The sequence below is a fragment of the Euprymna scolopes genome, chromosome 21, assembly GCF_053919585.1.
Source record: "Euprymna scolopes isolate OS-2025 chromosome 21, ASM5391958v1, whole genome shotgun sequence".
Taxonomy (NCBI): domain Eukaryota; kingdom Metazoa; phylum Mollusca; class Cephalopoda; order Sepiida; family Sepiolidae; genus Euprymna; species Euprymna scolopes.
Window position 1 is genome coordinate 2,528,965 of NC_136502.1, and position 17,089 is coordinate 2,546,053.

Consider the following 17,089-nt stretch of genomic DNA (forward strand, 5'->3'; position numbering starts at 1 on the left):
TATAAAATTATGTTGTAATGCCCATTAATCACCTAAAAATGATTTTCTTTATAAAATTATGTTGTAATGCCCATTAATCACCTAAAAATGATTTTCTTTATAAAATTATGTTGTAATGCCCATTAATCACCTAAAAATGATTTTCTTTATAAAATTATGTTGTAATGCCCATTAATCACTTAAAAATGATTTTCTTTATAAAATTATGTTGTAATGCCCATTAATCACCTAAAAATGATTTTCTTTATAAAATTATGTTGTAATGCCCATTAATCACTTAAAAATGATTTTCTTTATAAAATTATGTTGTAATGCCCATTAATCACCTAAAAATGATTTTCTTTATAAAATTATGTTGTAATGCCCATTAATCACCTAAAAATGATTTTCTTTATAAAATTATGTTGTAATGCCCATTAATCACCTAAAAATGATTTTCTTTATAAAATTATGTTGTAATGCCCATTAATCACTTAAAAATGATTTTCTTTATAAAATTATGTTGTAATGCCCATTAATCACCTAAAAATGATTTTCTTTATAAAATTATGTTGTAATGCCCATTAATCACCTAAAAATGATTTTCTTTATAAAATTATGTTGTAATGCCCATTAATCACCTAAAAATGATTTTCTTTATAAAATTATGTTGTAATGCCCATTAATCACCTAAAAATGATTTTCTTTATAAAATTATGTTGTAATGCCCATTAATCACCTAAAAATGATTTTCTTTATAAAATTATGTTGTAATGCCCATTAATCACTTAAAAATGATTTTCTTTATAAAATTATGTTGTAATGCCCATTAATCACCTAAAAATGATTTTCTTTATAAAATTATGTTGTAATGCCCATTAATCACCTAAAAATGATTTTCTTTATAAAATTATGTTGTAATGCCCATTAATCACTTAAAAATGATTTTCTTTATAAAATTATGTTGTAATGCCCATTAATCACCTAAAAATGTTTTTCTTTATAAAATTATGTTGTAATGCCCATTAATCACCTAAAAATGATTTTCTTTATAAAATTATGTTGTAATGCCCATTAATCACCTAAAAATGATTTTCTTTATAAAATTATGTTGTAATGCCCATTAATCACCTAAAAATAATTTTCTTTATAAAATTATGTTGTAATGCCCATTAATCACTTAAAAATGATTTTCTTTATAAAATTATGTTGTAATGCCCATTAATCACCTAAAAATGTTTTTCTTTATAAAATTATGTTGTAATGCCCATTAATCACCTAAAAATGATTTTCTTTATAAAATTATGTTGTAATGCCCATTAATCACCTAAAAATGATTTTCTTTATAAAATTATGTTGTAATGCCCATTAATCACCTAAAAATGATTTTCTTTATAAAATTATGTTGTAATGCCCATTAATCACCTAAAAATGATTTTCTTTATAAAATTATGTTGTAATGCCCATTAATCACTTAAAAATGATTTTCTTTATAAAATTATGTTGTAATGCCCATTAATCACCTAAAAATGATTTTCTTTATAAAATTATGTTGTAATGCCCATTAATCACCTAAAAATGTTTTTCTTTATAAAATTATGTTGTAATGCCCATTAATCACCTAAAAATGATTTTCTTTATAAAATTATGTTGTAATGCCCATTAATCACCTAAAAATGATTTTCTTTATAAAATTATGTTGTAATGCCCATTAATCACTTAAAAATGATTTTCTTTATAAAATTATGTTGTAATGCCCATTAATCACCTAAAAATGTTTTTCTTTATAAAATAAAACTACTTGATCAATTCGTATTAATTGGATTCTTCAGACAAGTGTTCTCATCCTGAGTGTCATTTTGACAACGTTTGTTCGATGTAACATCTGACCTTTTTCAAGAGTATCTTGAAGAACTCAGGAATTTGGATGGCATTTTTGCACGGAACCCTTTATTTACTTCACAGGGATAGCCTGCTCTTATTTCATCAGCCATCACTGGATTAAAGTCCTAAATAATTCGCAATTGTATTTTTCTGCTGCCCACGCTTAGAATTGAACCTTCAACTTTCATAAGAAGTTTCAATTCTCAGTGTGGATGCCTGAAAAATACAATTGCGAATTACTTAGGACCTCCATCCAATCATGGCTGACCGAATGAGAGCATGCTACCCCCATAAAGTAAATAAAGGGTTCTGTCCAAAATTCCGTCCAAATTCCTGAGTTCGACAAGATACACCTGAAGAAGGTCGAATTCAAGTCAAGATTTTTTTTTACATAGAAGTCACCATTTATCAAGGCCAGGAGGTCACTTGAGGATAAGGGTTAATGAGTGTACCGTAGTCAATGGAACAATATCATAGTTATTGTTAGTCGTGGAAATTTGGTAAATTCGATTACTTAAGGGGAACGGCTCATCAAGAACTTGTTTACATTGGACTTGAAGACAACCATATTGTAGTTAGTTGGAAAGCAAAAAAACGAAACAGAGTTCCACAGGAGTGCAGGTCTAAAAAAGAAGCTTTGTTTATGGAATCTACATTTAGATTTAATCACAGATAAAGAGTGAGGGGAAAATTATTACTAGTGGTTTCAGCTAGACGAGTGCTTTTGTGAAAGTTTGGTGAAGGAGACCATAGATTAGAGCTTAGACGACCACTTGTCATGAAATTTGAAGCATCCAATTCCAAGCATCTTTGTGCCTGAGGTATCTATTTGTGTTTTCATTGTGACCTGACTCGAACACCTGACTATATTTCAAATATATTTAATGATAGCGAAACTAGTTAAAGTCAGTTGAAACATTTACAATTCAATGACCAGTTATTGTTACCTGACATGGAATGAATTTATTCTATAGTTTATATCTATCGTTTTTCACGCAACGATACAAGAGATGATATAACAGTTGGTATGCTGGACGTGGCCAAACGACTTGAGACGCCAAACACATATGACATCCAAAATCGCATCAACATCAAACTCTTGATAGAACATGGCGGAAAGGATTCTTCCTTCTATTCTGAGACCCATAAATTAAATTAACCGTTTATGCAAACAGCCTTTTAAAAACCCAAACACACACAAACAAAAAAAATCAAAGGATGAAATAGAAATTGTAAGGGAAAGTAACTTTGCTTAATATTGTTTTAACATTTAAGATGCTTTGAATGTTCCAGACTCCAGGGTAGGCAGCAGCAGGCAATGTTTCATGCCTGCTCCTCGATGTGGGATTTGATCCAAAATGTTGATACTAATCATGTTGCAAGTAGTCAAGTCACTTCATACATACACAATCCACATCTTCCACACATCTTGGTCCTGGATATGACCTTAAACTATATCCGATGATGAGGGCCCAGCTTGCGGGCTCTGGGGAGTGTGGAGCCACCCTTTAATTGCCATTGCTCCCAGGTCCACTCTGACCCGGAGTGGTAGTACCTGTTAGGGTCCCGACTATGGGTTAAATAGAAACTGACTTGCAAAAAACAAATATACTCTATTAAAAAAATTTTCTTCAAAATCACTGGATTCGGCATTAAATAACCTGAAAAGGGTTGATATGCCGTAAAACAAAAACAACCAACCAACCAATCAACACATCTTCATGCCTCAGGTGTTCATTTGTGTTATTGAATTGATATAGAAGGTGGCATGCTGTACATAGTGAAACCACCTAAGACAATAAGCACATATGACAGCCAACAATAAACTTTTGATAGAGCATGGCGGGATTTGTGTGTTAAAAAGCAAAAAAAAAAAAAGCAAGATAAAATTAAAAAAATGAAATGGAAATTTTAAGGGGAAGTAAATCTGTTCAATCAAACCAACAGCTACAAAGAAATAATATTTTTTTTATTCATTAATATTTATTGTGTACAACATAATCACATTAACACATCGGTTCTTGTTAGATCACTGAAGATAAACAATTTTGAGCATGGTCAGTACCAAATGAGTGACCAATTTGGGAATAAAAGGCACTGTATATAGAGGGACGTGAATACCTCTGTTGGAGACAGGACGGTCTGCCGTATTTTAGACGATCCCGTCCCCATGTGTATAATGGTGAAATTGTTGTATTTAATGGTAGAGAACTTGAAAAGGCGAAAGGTCGCATAATGAAGACGAAAATATACCGTCATATATCAACGAAACAAATGCAATTTATTTGCATAAATATATACAGGAAAGAGGATAGAAAGTGATTAGGAAGAATAAGAGTTCATTGAGAGATGAGTAACGTTACTTGCGAGAGGCTGGCGGTAGCCAGGAGCATTGTGGTGGCCCATTGCCACCGGACCGGTGTTTGTCACATCTTGACTGTTTGAGCGTTCCGCAGAAAAGAGAGTGAATTAAGAGAAACAGGAAGTGACGTAGGTAGGTCACTCTTCTGAGTTAAAGGGCGATAATTGAGTTGGGCTGAGAGTGTTCAACTCCCACACCTCCCTGCAAGAGTTGCAAAAACTTAACGGGGATATACATGTCATTGGGGACCGCTTTTGAATTTCATACTCCGATGAAACTTTTTCCTTTGGAAGAAGCTGATTAAACCCACTTTAAGTGACACAGATACCATGTAAAATATTGTATATTTACACAGAAAAGTTATGAACAATACTGAGTGGGTTGTGTATACATGTGTGTGTTAGGTATAGGTATAGGAACTAGTATTCATGAAATTGAAAGTGTTCGTTGCACATATTGTGCATACGTATGTCTGATATTTGTATGTGATCGCAAGGGTTCGTTAAAGTGTACATTGAATGTTCATTGTGTATGCGTGTATGCAAGAATGCGTTAAGGTATACACGTGTATTCTTTCTTATCTTGAAACAGAAAACGCCCCGTCAAGGTTTATGGACAAAAGCGTACCTTCACATCCACAATTCAAATGAAAGAGAGAGAAAAAACGTAACAGGAAGTAAAGAATGTCACCTGTCGGACAAACCAGAAATCATGACAAGGGTAGATAACTGGTGCGTAATTGAGATCCGTTTGTGTGTGCATACTAGCATATCAGTTTGAAAAGCATCTGCTCATATATTCATGTTCCAACCAGAATGTCAACAAATATGTCATCCTTTGAATAAATCATCATTTTCAATCTTTTTATTATACTGTTCCATCATCCTATTTGAAAATTTCACTAATCCTTATCCTTGAGTGTCTGTTGGCCTTTATACCTGGAGAACCATAGGTATGAAAAACAAATACAAAAATGAAACAACACTCACTAACTGTATATTATTATTTTTTATTGGAATCCACGTTTTTGGCCAACTAATCCTCTGGCCTGCTTTTGGGTAGGATTGAAACCGCTATCTCCAGGCAATGCTCACCTGGAAACATAGACTCAATGCTCTTATCCACTGCAAACAAGAAGAACTATGATAATGGAGATAAGCCTGCAAATAAATAAATAAAAATCACTAACAAGTTTGCTTGTATCATACTTCAATAAAATCTTAAATTATCTTTTCCTTATCTAAGTGGCCATTAGGAATGGAGACCTGTTAGCACTCTCTTTCTTAACTGTTTTAACTTAGCTAAGACCCGCCCTCAAGATATCACATGACATATTCAACCAATCACACTGCAATATTTTTTTCTTTCTAAGAATTTGTTTTTTATTTTCTAATTCAAAACTGCATTAGCTAAATTTCTTGCAGAAAAATAAAATTCTGGCTCTGGAATTATTTTGCTAGCAAAGATACCCACACTATGTGCAGGACTTTGCTGTATGCTCAGGTACCCATTTTGTGGGTACCTAGGCGTGCAGCAAAGTCCTGACCTTATTTGACCTTGACCTTGAAAAATAGTCTGCACTATCCCTAGGTTAGAGACCATTATCATGTCAGGTTTGGTCATGATTGGTCTAGCGGTGTGGACTCTAGGAGAGTACATGTATATATATGTTATGACCTTGACCTTTACCTTGAAATATGGTGTGCACCATCCCTAGGTGGGGGAGCATCATCATGCCAGGTTTGATCATGATTGGTCTTGTGGTGTGGGGGTTAGGAGAGTTGTACACACACACACACACGAGAACGCTACTACTTTATATATAGAGATTTAAATTCTTTATCAATTGTTTTTTATGTTTCAGGTTTTTCATTGTCATTTCAACAGCAATTTTTTCCCCCTTTTTCTGGATGTGCTTTTGGGTACGCGTGGGTCATCTCTTGGCGCAATTCTCCTCGGTAAGTATTTAAATATGTTATAATAAAATCATTATGTACAAGTGTATTATAACTACTCAAAAAATGAGGTATAGATTGGTCAAATTTCAGAAAGGATAAGAGTTTTAAAGCAACTTTTGGAAATGTGTGAGAAAAAGCGTGCAAATATTATATGGAAAATATACTGAAACAAAAAATATTTCATCAAAAATGGTTGCTTAAAAATATTTAATCAAAAATGGTTGCTTAAAAAATATTTAATCAAAAATGGTTGCTTAAAAAATATTTAATCAAAAATGGTTGCTTAAAAAATATTTAATCAAAAATGGTTGCTTAAAAAATATTTAATCAAAAATGGTTGCTTAAAAAATATTTAATCAAAAATGGTTGCTTAAAAATATTTAATCAAAAATGGTTGCTTAAAAATATTTAATCAAAAATGGTTGCTTAAAAAATATTTAATCAAAAATGGTTGCTTAAAAAATATTTAATCAAAAATGGTTGCTTAAAAAATATTTAATCAAAAATGGTTGCTTAAAAAATATTTAATCAAAAATGGTTGCTTAAAAAATATTTAATCAAAAATGGTTGCTTAAAAAATATTTAATCAAAAATGGTTGCTTAAAAAATATTTAATCAAAAATGGTTGCTTAAAAAATATTTAATCAAAAATGGTTGCTTAAAAAATATTTAATCAAAAATGGTTGCTTAAAAATATTGAAGACAAAAGATTAAGTGTTTTTGCAAAACAAAAGGAAATTTTGTTTGAAAAGCAATAAAAGCTTTGGTGAATACAAAAGAGGTTCGGATAAATTTGAAGTAGAACTACTAAGGATGGGTTAGGGTCACATGTTCAGATGTCTAAGAAGGTATGAACTCTGCACAAAAGAACTCTAATGTAGGAAAGATAGTAGAAGGAAATAAACAATTGGTTGAGCTGTCGAGCAAGGTTTAATCGACAATTAATTGCGATAAAATATTTATAGAACAGAAAAGTCATGACTAACTTGATAATTTCACACAATCGTTTCTGATTGGCTTCTGCTTGTCAGTACATCCAAGGAAGCGGGGAAACAGGGAGGGAATTCCAAAGTTCAGTAGTCTGAAAGAGAAAACTGTTAAAGTAGAAAGCTTTCTGGCATCTACAGACTTCAGTAGTGAAGGGGTGAGATTTTACTGCTTATCAGGTTAGTCAAAGGTATGTATGTCGAGGGGACACGTGCTCAGAGTTCATCAGAGTGCATTCCATTAAAGTACTTGCAAAACAAAGTGGTGCAACATTGCAACAAGGGTTGAAGTTTGGTTAATGCTGCAGAACTTGAGATACGTTTTTTGAGAGATTAGTGGTAGATGCACCAGATTCGGACCAATTCTCAATGCTAAGATACTCTCTGGTGTAAATAATTTTCTCGCACAATAGAGGGAGCTCACCTTCTTTGCTGCAATCTTGGCAGTTATATGAAACCTTTCCAAACATTGATTGCTATGCCTAATAGCACTCTTCCAGAAATCACCTCCTCGCCATAACGTTCAGAGACAACATAAACTGGAAAAGATGCATAGAAGATACTACCAAGTCTGCTGCAAAAAAGTGAGGCTTTCTTCTTTTTTTTTTGCATTTTCACCCTAAACAAGGCACAGTGTCACTTTCATATAGGGGGCTACCACTTGAACTTCTGCATGCAGTACAGGCGGGAATTTCTAGCAGTCCTAGGGAAGAAACTATTAGAGTAGAAGACATTCTTGCATCTGGAGATCTCTACTGTGTAGGGATGGGATTCATTTTTGTTTGTCGGGGTACAAGGGCTTGTAGTTCGTCGGAGCATTCACCATTAAAATACTTGTAGAACAGGCAGAGGGATACAATATTTTGTCGATGGGACAGTGGTTGAAATCTAGCTGACAGTTTGGAACCTATTAGGTTGACAACTATCTTTTGAACTCTGTCTAGGAGTGAGAGACTAGTAGCAGATGCACCAACTCAAATATGACAACAATACTCCATACATGGCGAATGGTGGTCTTGTAAAGGTAGAGGATACTCTCAGGCACAAGTAACTTTCTTGCATGGTAGAGAGAGCCCACTTTCTTTGCAGCAGCTTTAGCAATGCCCTCAATATCTGTTTCAACTCGCGTTCCCTGTGAACGTTAAGCTGAAGAGTTTGAATGGCTAGTAAACTTTTCACATCTGCCAGTATCGTATATATTGTTACAAATTTTATATATATCGTATATATTGTTACAAATTGTATATATATCATATATATATCGTATATATTGTTACAAATCGTATATATATTGTATATATTGTTAAAAATTGTAACAATATATATATATATATATATATATATATATATATAATTTGTAACAATATATACGATATATATATAAATTATATATCGTATATATTGTTACAAATCGTATATATATCGTATATATTGTTACAAATTGTAACAATATATACATATATAATTTGTAACAATATATACGATATATATAAATTATATAAATCGTATATATTGTTACAAATTATATATATATATCATATATATTGTTACAAATTATATATATCGTATATATTGTTACAAATTATATATATCGTATATATTGTTACAAATTATATATATCGTATATATTGTTACAAATTATATATATCGTATATATTGTTACAAATTGTATATATATCGTATATATTGTTACAAATTGTAACAATATATATACAATATATATATATATATATATATATATATATATATATATTGTTACAAATTATATATATATATATATCGTATATATTGTTACAAATTATATATATATATATATATATCATATATATTGTTACAAATTATATCGTATATATTGTTACAAATTATATATATATATCGTATATATTGTTACAAATTGTATATATATCGTATATATTGTTACAAATTGTATATATATCGTATATATTGTTACAAATCATATATGTATCGTATATATTGTTACAAATTGTATATACATCGTATATATTGTTACAAATCATATATATATATCGTATATATTGTTACAAATTGTATATATATCATATATATTGTTACAAATCCACCATTCATCGATGCTTAGAGTAATGTCACATCTGAGACGCTGCACAAAACACTTATCTTTCCTTAAACAAAGTTCAAAAAAGCATTTAATTTCATTTTTATTTTTCTTATTTCGATTTAGCTGGAGATAGGGGCATCCGACCGAATGCCAGAAATTCAAACACTATCTCAAACATTCTAACCAAGAGATCTTTTTAAGATTCTAACTGTCTCTTTAAGTGCAATTGTTTATTTTTCTCTCTCTTGCACTTGGTTCACCAGGTATATTTGCCAGATAGTTTTTGAAATTCTTTTTTATGATTTCGGTTGCTCCTATGATTACTAAAATGATGTAAATCTTCCTAAGATTCCAGTTTCTTTTCGTATTGTACATAAGACCTTGATATTTCATTATCTTTTTCTCTCTCAGTTCTGTTTAAGCGAGCATTATTGTGGACAATAACTTCAACTAAGGTTGCTTCTTTCTCCTCCTTGTCCCATATCACTATGTCGGGTTTAATAGCTCTGTTTTCTAGGTACATAGCTGTAGGAATTGCATAGTCATAGTGGATGGTGAATGACTTATTTCCAACTGTTCTTGCTGGTAAACATGTTCGCAGGTCTTCTTTAATGTAATTGGTTCTGCACTATCTACTAAGCTCCAACCCCAGTAACATCATTGTACTGCAGCATCGCTGTTTGTTTTAAAAGTACTTCCACAGAATGTGCTCCGATGAACTTAATTGTATTTGAACTCCCCCCCCACTCAATGTATGTATTCCTTATCAACCCAAATAACAGCAAAATCCCACCACTTCGCTGCAGAAACCCCTCCTCCTTCCCTCCATAGGTACAGGAAAACTTTCTATTCTGATAGCTTCTTTCCCCAGACCTTTGAAATTCCCTCCCTGCTACCCTGACTGTACCGACATGCAGAAATTTAAATGTAATGTGAACAAATATCTTGCTACACAACTCCTTACTTAAAATCCCTTCTGGCCCCTAACCCTAACAACCCCTTACACTACAGTGGTTGCTGTAATTTGCTTGAGACGAACAAAACTAAAAAGATAAACTAAAAAAAAAAAAACATTATTCAGAATAACTGTTGTGGTTGCAAGGTTGAACAATAATTAGTAAGGAAATACAATGAAGACGCAAACAACAAGATAACGCAATAATAAGTGTATTAAAGAAAAGGTATATTTACAATATGTACAAATGACGGTGTCGAGTCAGAGAGTCTTGGTGGGAGGACATGTACGCTCTTCGGCGTCACTTCCGGTGGCATTTGAGTAAGACACACCAAGGCCAACCTAGGCTTGCCATTTATAGTGTCATGTTATTCGCATAGGCAAATAAGTGGTTGCCACCACAACACCCCCCTCCCAAGATTTGAAGTCACACAGATTTCAATATCTTTTTCTTTAAGTATACGGTGGGGGCTGCCCACTCGCTGTGTTCTATTTTTGATAGAATTCCCGTCTGTTCCAATCTATTTAATTCTTTATCAATCTTTTCCAACCCAACGAACGGAACATTTCGCTTTTTTCTAAAAATAGGGCTGGCGTTTTCTTTAAGTTCAAACGAGGCCTTGAATTTATTGCAGCGACCTAAGTTAGTCGTGAATGCCTCAGGAAATAATTCTTTTAAATCGTCTTTTATATTTACTGTTTTTGGAGAAGAACATTCTAATTTTTTACAGAATGTATTGATTGGCTTATCCCATAGTCCGAATTTCTCAATTAAATCTATTCCAAACAGATTTTCACTATTTTTTAGTACGAATATTTTTAATTTCTTCGAAATCCCTTTCAATTTTATCGGGAGGACAACTTCTCCTTCAAATTTTATACCACCACCAGTTACCGTCCGGGCTGCTTTACTAGTTTTCATCATGGCCAGTTTTCCCAACTTTTTCCACGTATTCAGGTTTATTATAGAAACATCGGAGCCGGAGCAGAGTTGTAACTTTATTGATGTTTTAAATATTTCCACTTTTATGTATTTTCGCCGATCTTTGTCTAAATTTGTATTTGATTTTGTTTGCTGTACTCTCTTTCTGGTGTAATCTTTATATCTGCAGCAATCGCTTTTGTGTCCCACCTTCTTACAAATGTAGCATTTTTTCTTCTTATAAGGACAATCTGATTCCCAATACTTTTCTGCACATCTCTTACAGTTATATCTAGGAAGAGGCTTGTTATATTCTGTACTATATTTATGGTTATTATCTTTGGAATATCCCGTTCCATTGCTTTTCTTTGTAAAGTTCTTGGTTGGTGCGTATGGTTTTCTAACTTTTCTTACATATGCCACTCCGGATTCTTCTATATTTTTTGAATCCTTTTTTAGTGTAATGGCCCTTTCACAGTCCTCTGCTAGTTTCTGGAGGGTTAAATCTTGCTCAGATTCCAGCTTAGACAACACTCGTCTGTGTATTTCTGCATTTTTCGTGGAAACTAACCCTTGAGCGAAGATTAGACATTTAAAATCTTCTACCGTTAGTTCTGCAAGCTTAAAATTATCGCAGTTTTTATTGACAACTGATGCGTATGTCAAATAATCTTGGTTGTCCATCTTTCTTAGATTCATGCACAGCCATCCTTTATGAAAAAGAGATATATTTGGATTAAATAATTCTTTTAGTAATTTTACAGCTTCCATGAACTCTAATTCCGCAGTTTTTTTAGGTAATATGTAATCTACGAATTTGCTGTGTTCTGATGTACCCAATTTTCTGAGTAAGAGACTCACTTTCTGACTATTTGGCCAATTTTTACAGTCCAGTTGAAAAACATCCTCGTATCTTGTGTAGTATGCTTCAAAATTCTTCTCTTCCTCAGGCACATAATGAAATGTGTCCATGCTATTAAAAATAGTTGTATGGGAGAAATTAACACTATCGACATTTTCTCGATTACTCTTTAGTAGTTCCAGTGTTTTAGCAAAACGTTCCTCTTGTCTTTCTTCATATTCCAGTTGCAGTTTTTTCTGCTTTAATTGCGCCATTTTCTGCTTTTCTTCTTGTTCCTGCTGCCATTTCAATAATCTGTCCTCTCTCTTTTCCTCGCGGTCAGCCTGTGCCTGTATTTGTGTTTGCAAAAGCTCGTTTTGTGTAGCTTGTGCTTGTAAAAATTGCATGAACATTTTTGATAAGTCTTCCATGTTTTTTTTTTGTTTTTTTTTAGTGTGTAGTTAAAAAAAATATTGTACCATGTACCATATACACCGGTTTGGGTTACAACAAAAAAGCAAATTGCTGTAAGCTCCTGTTTTCAATAATAATATCGCTGCTTGCAATAATATATTCTTTTTGCGAGTCACGCTGCAAAAAAAAATAAAACTGGAATCACGATATTGAATTGACTTTCCGTTTTTAGGCACTTACTAATAAGTAACTCTTTCCACAAAATAAAAGTTTGGGTTTTTTTTTTTTTAATCGAGTCACAATTGAATAAATGTATGCAGTACATTTAGTTCTTTGAGTTTTTTTTTTCTCTAGTATTTTAGTAATTAAAATACCTCTTAAATTGAGATTACCTTTTTTTTTTTCCGTGACGTTTTACTGTATTATCCGTTATTTAGTGACAACTTCAAGGAAAAAAAATCCTTTCCTTGAATTTTAGTTTTAGCTGTGGTATTTCCTTTTAGTACCGACGTCAACCAAAACATTAATTAAAAAGTCCTTTAGTTGTTGTTTTGTTTACGGAGAACAGTAATTAGAATCCACTGGTGAACTTTTTTCGTAGGTTACTTCCTTGCTTTTCGTAATACGGGTCTGATCTGTCGTTTTTGCGACAGAACAAAGTTCGCTTTTCGTTTGCAAGTTGGTCCTTTAGTAAGATTTGTCGTGTAGCGACAAACAAAAATTCACTTTTATTTTCGTTTGCAAGTCAGATTCCCAGAAACGGCGTAAATTGTCGCTTTTGCCACGTTAGAGTTTTTTTTTTTCACTTGAGTTGAAACTTCTCTTTAGCGTAAAATCCGTTTGCTCGTCAACACTTTGCATTCCTTAAAAAAAATGGTCAACCTATGCGTTGTACTTTTTTTTTTTTAAATAGTTCTTTGTCAAACTGTTATATTTGACGCTTCATATCTCGTCGCCAACTGTTGTGGTTGCAAGGTTGAACAATAATTAGTAAGGAAATACAATGAAGACGCAAACAACAAGATAACGCAATAATAAGTGTATTAAAGAAAAGGTATATTTACAATATGTACAAATGACGGTGTCGAGTCAGAGTCTTGGTGGGAGGACATGTACGCTCTTCGGCATCACTTCCGGTGGCATTTGAGTAAGACACACCAAGGCCAACCTAGGCTTGCCATTTATAGTGTTATGTTATTCGCATATGCAAATAAGTGGTTGCCACCACAACAATAACGAAAATCGAAAAATTGAATTTCAACTAAAAGCAATGTTATCTACTCAATTTTTATGTCGAATTTAGTAACATATTACTACATTATGTAAAACATTTATTTTCATGATTCAAAATCCGCCATTTTTTTTTTTTAATGTAATTTGAACAAGGGAAGCAACTCATAGTTTGGAGTCTTTTTATTATTTAAGTAAAACTTGCAATTTTTATTATTAATTGATTTTATGCGTTATCATTTTTAAGTTTTGGATATGTTATTCATTTTAACATGACGAGTAGGTAATGTTGCTTTTAGTTAAAATTCAATTTTTAGATTTAAAAAATTTTTTTTATTACATTTTCACCCACAACAAGGCACATTGCCACTTTGATGTAGGGGGCTATTATCAGGGACATAAGTTACAGGGGTACTATGTGGGAAGTTGTGCAGCAAGATGTCGGTTCACGTTACACTTTAACTTCTGTATGTCAGTGTAGTCGGGGAAGCAGGGACCCGGAAGGGAATTCCAAAGTCTAGCTGTTCTGGGGAAGAAACTACTGGAGTAGAAGGTTCTCTTACATCTAGGGATCTCAACTGTGAAGGGGTGGGATTTAGCTGCTTGTCGGGTTTGTTGGGAGTAGTTACATCGAGAGGGTACAAGTGCTTGCAGTTCATTGGAACATCCACCATTAAAATACTTGTAGAACAGGCAGAGGGATGCTACATTTCGTCGATGAGACAGAGGCTGAAGTTTACATGACAATTCAGGACCTATCAGGCTGGCGACTCTCTTTTGAATCTTGTCTAGGAGTGAGAGACTAGTAGCAGATGCACCAGCCCAAATATGACAACAATCCTCCATACATGGGTGAATGGTGACCTTATAGAGGTATAGGATACTTTCATGCATTAGTAGCTTTCTAGCACGGTAGAGAGAACCTACCTTTTTTGCAGTGGTCCTGGCAATGCTCCCAATATAATTTTTCCAACTCATGTTTCCTATGAATGTTAGGCCGAGTAGTTTAAAAGATGTGCTTTCAGATATAGAGTCTTTGGCCATTGCTGTTGGTGGTAGGGAAGGTTTCTTGTAATTATTGAAGGAAACAAGTTTAGTCTAAGCAGCATTGAATGTGACCATCCATTTTTGTCCCCATTCCACTACATATCGGAGGTCATCCTCTAGTGTTTCTGCCATTTCTTTAGATATGTGTTCATTTGTTTTCCTGTCGTGTCTGTTATAGAGTGTGGTGTCATCAGCATATATACCCATCTCACAGACAATTTTGTCAGGGAGGTCATTTATGAATATTAGGAATAATAGAGGTCCAAGGATAGACCCCTGAGGCACTCCCGCATTTATATCATATTGTTTAGATGTACGACCATCAAGGACAACCTGAATTTTTCTCTTATCTAAGAAGGATTTAATTATGTTAAGTATTCTACCAGTGATACCGTAAGATCTAATCTTCCTGAGGAGACCCTCATGCCATACCCTGTCAAAAGCCTTAGATATATCTAGAGCTACCACTCTACCCTCCCCTGCTTTGTCAAGTGAATGGTATATATGCTCAGAGATTACAATTAGGATGTCTGCCATGGAACGGGCTTGTCTAAATCCATATTGTTGGTCGGTCAGAAATTTAGCATCTGTAAGGTGACAGACTAGAGCTTGGTTAATTATGGTCTCAAATATTTTTGCGAAAAGTGGGAGTAGGCTAATGGGGCAGTAATTTACTGGGTCAGTTCTTTCGCCAGAATTCGTGAAAACTGATATCACAGAAGCAGTTTTCCAGCATGCAGGAAAGCAAAATTCATTAAGGTATTTGTTGTAAAGTTTGGAGGGAACCGGAGCTATTTCAGTGGAGCACTTTTTTAATAGCACAGCCAGGATGAGATCAGGTCCACATACTTTTTTGTTATTATTCCTGAATAAGCACGAAAAAGCTTTTAGTGTTTCAACATTAAATAACCCCAAAAGGTTTGATGTGCCGTCAAGCCAACAAAACAAGCAAAGTTTGCATAAAAGGCCAAAAATATGTTGATATGTCGAAAATAAACGGTATTAAATGGGAAAAAAAAAATTTATTTTTTAACAAAGATTTTTATTTGATTATCTCCCCTTGGTTTCATTAAATTATTTCCCTTTTATCACTCCACCATTACAATGACAAACACATTGAAACGAGGCTTTGGCCTTTTGGTCAAGATCAAAGTGTAGTATCTGTTGTTCAGATGCTGCACTTCCATTTCTTGTTCTCTTTCGGTGGAGAAGAAATCCTTCACGACTGAGACAATTTTTATTTTTGTACCTTTTCTCCACGTTAAAAAACGACCCTGGTGTCTAACTCTGTCCCGTGGGGAGGCATAGTAAATAGGTACAATGACAAACACATTGAAACGAGACGATCAAAAAAATATGGCAGAGAAAAAACTTTTTAAAACTTTGCATAAAAAAAAAACTTTGAAATGCTTCTTTTTCAGAATAGTTTATTTTCAATAGAATATATATTTTTAAATCTTTACTTTGAATTTTTTTTGTTTTGGCTTTCATAGTCATCGGCAAAAGAGTTTTTCTGGCTCCGACAAATTTAAGTTAATTGTTTTAGGAATATTCTTTATTGGATATGTTTTTTGTTGTTTTTTATTATAAGTAAAAAAAAAAAGAAAAGATTTTTTCATGTAAACTTCAAAAAAATATTTCAATGTGAAAAAAAAAATATTTTTATGAAGTAAAAACATGTTTATTAAAACATTTTTTAATTTAAAATGTTTTATTAAGACATTTTTAAATATAAAGTCATTTAAAAATAAATACTTTTTTATATAAACTTTAAATATAATTTTTTTTATATAAAATCATTCTGAAAAAAAAAAATCAAGGTAAAGACGAAAAAATATATTTTGATTTATTTTAAGAATAAAACCATTTCGAAAATGATATTTTTGATATCTTATTTTAAAAATAAAACCATTTCGAAAATGATATTTTTGATATCTTATTTTAAAAATAAAACCATTTCGAAAATGATATTTTTGATATCTTATTTTAAAAATAAAACCATTTCGAAAATGATATTTTTGATATCTTATTTTAAAAATAAAACCATTTCGAAAATGATATTTTTGATTTAAAATTATTTTGAAAATAAAACCATTTCGAAAATGAAGCATTTCAAAACAAAGACTGGAATTACGTAAGTATTAATCAGAAGGGAATTTTCCTCAGTATATATATACACTTCCATTAAACACTGGCAAGACTTCCGTTAAGCAGGAAGCGGAAGTCAGAATGAAATGGATTTATGTTAACACGACTGAAAATGAATTCCATAAAATACTTTTGATATATTATATACCTTTTTCATTTATATACATGGGACATTTGTATAAATGTGTCCCATTCTGGAGATCGTGTCCTGTGGATGCAAATTTTGACTTCTAAAGTTGTTATAATCTTGTTGAGACTAAAGAATTCATGCAAAAAGCGTCTGTTA

The 17,089-nt window shown here is 32.6% G+C and overlaps 1 protein-coding gene across 2 annotated transcripts in view; it reads left to right on the top strand.

The window, feature by feature from the left end:
- LOC145241967 (solute carrier family 68 member 1-like) overlaps positions 1-17,089 on the top strand; it is a 90,277-nt gene that overhangs the window by 43,693 nt on the left and 29,495 nt on the right. For both annotated transcript variants that reach the window (XM_080104835.1, XM_080104836.1), the window contains exon 4: positions 6,090-6,183. In XM_080104835.1, the coding sequence (XP_079960961.1) occupies positions 6,090-6,183 (94 nt within the window). The remainder of the gene's footprint in view (positions 1-6,089; positions 6,184-17,089) is intronic.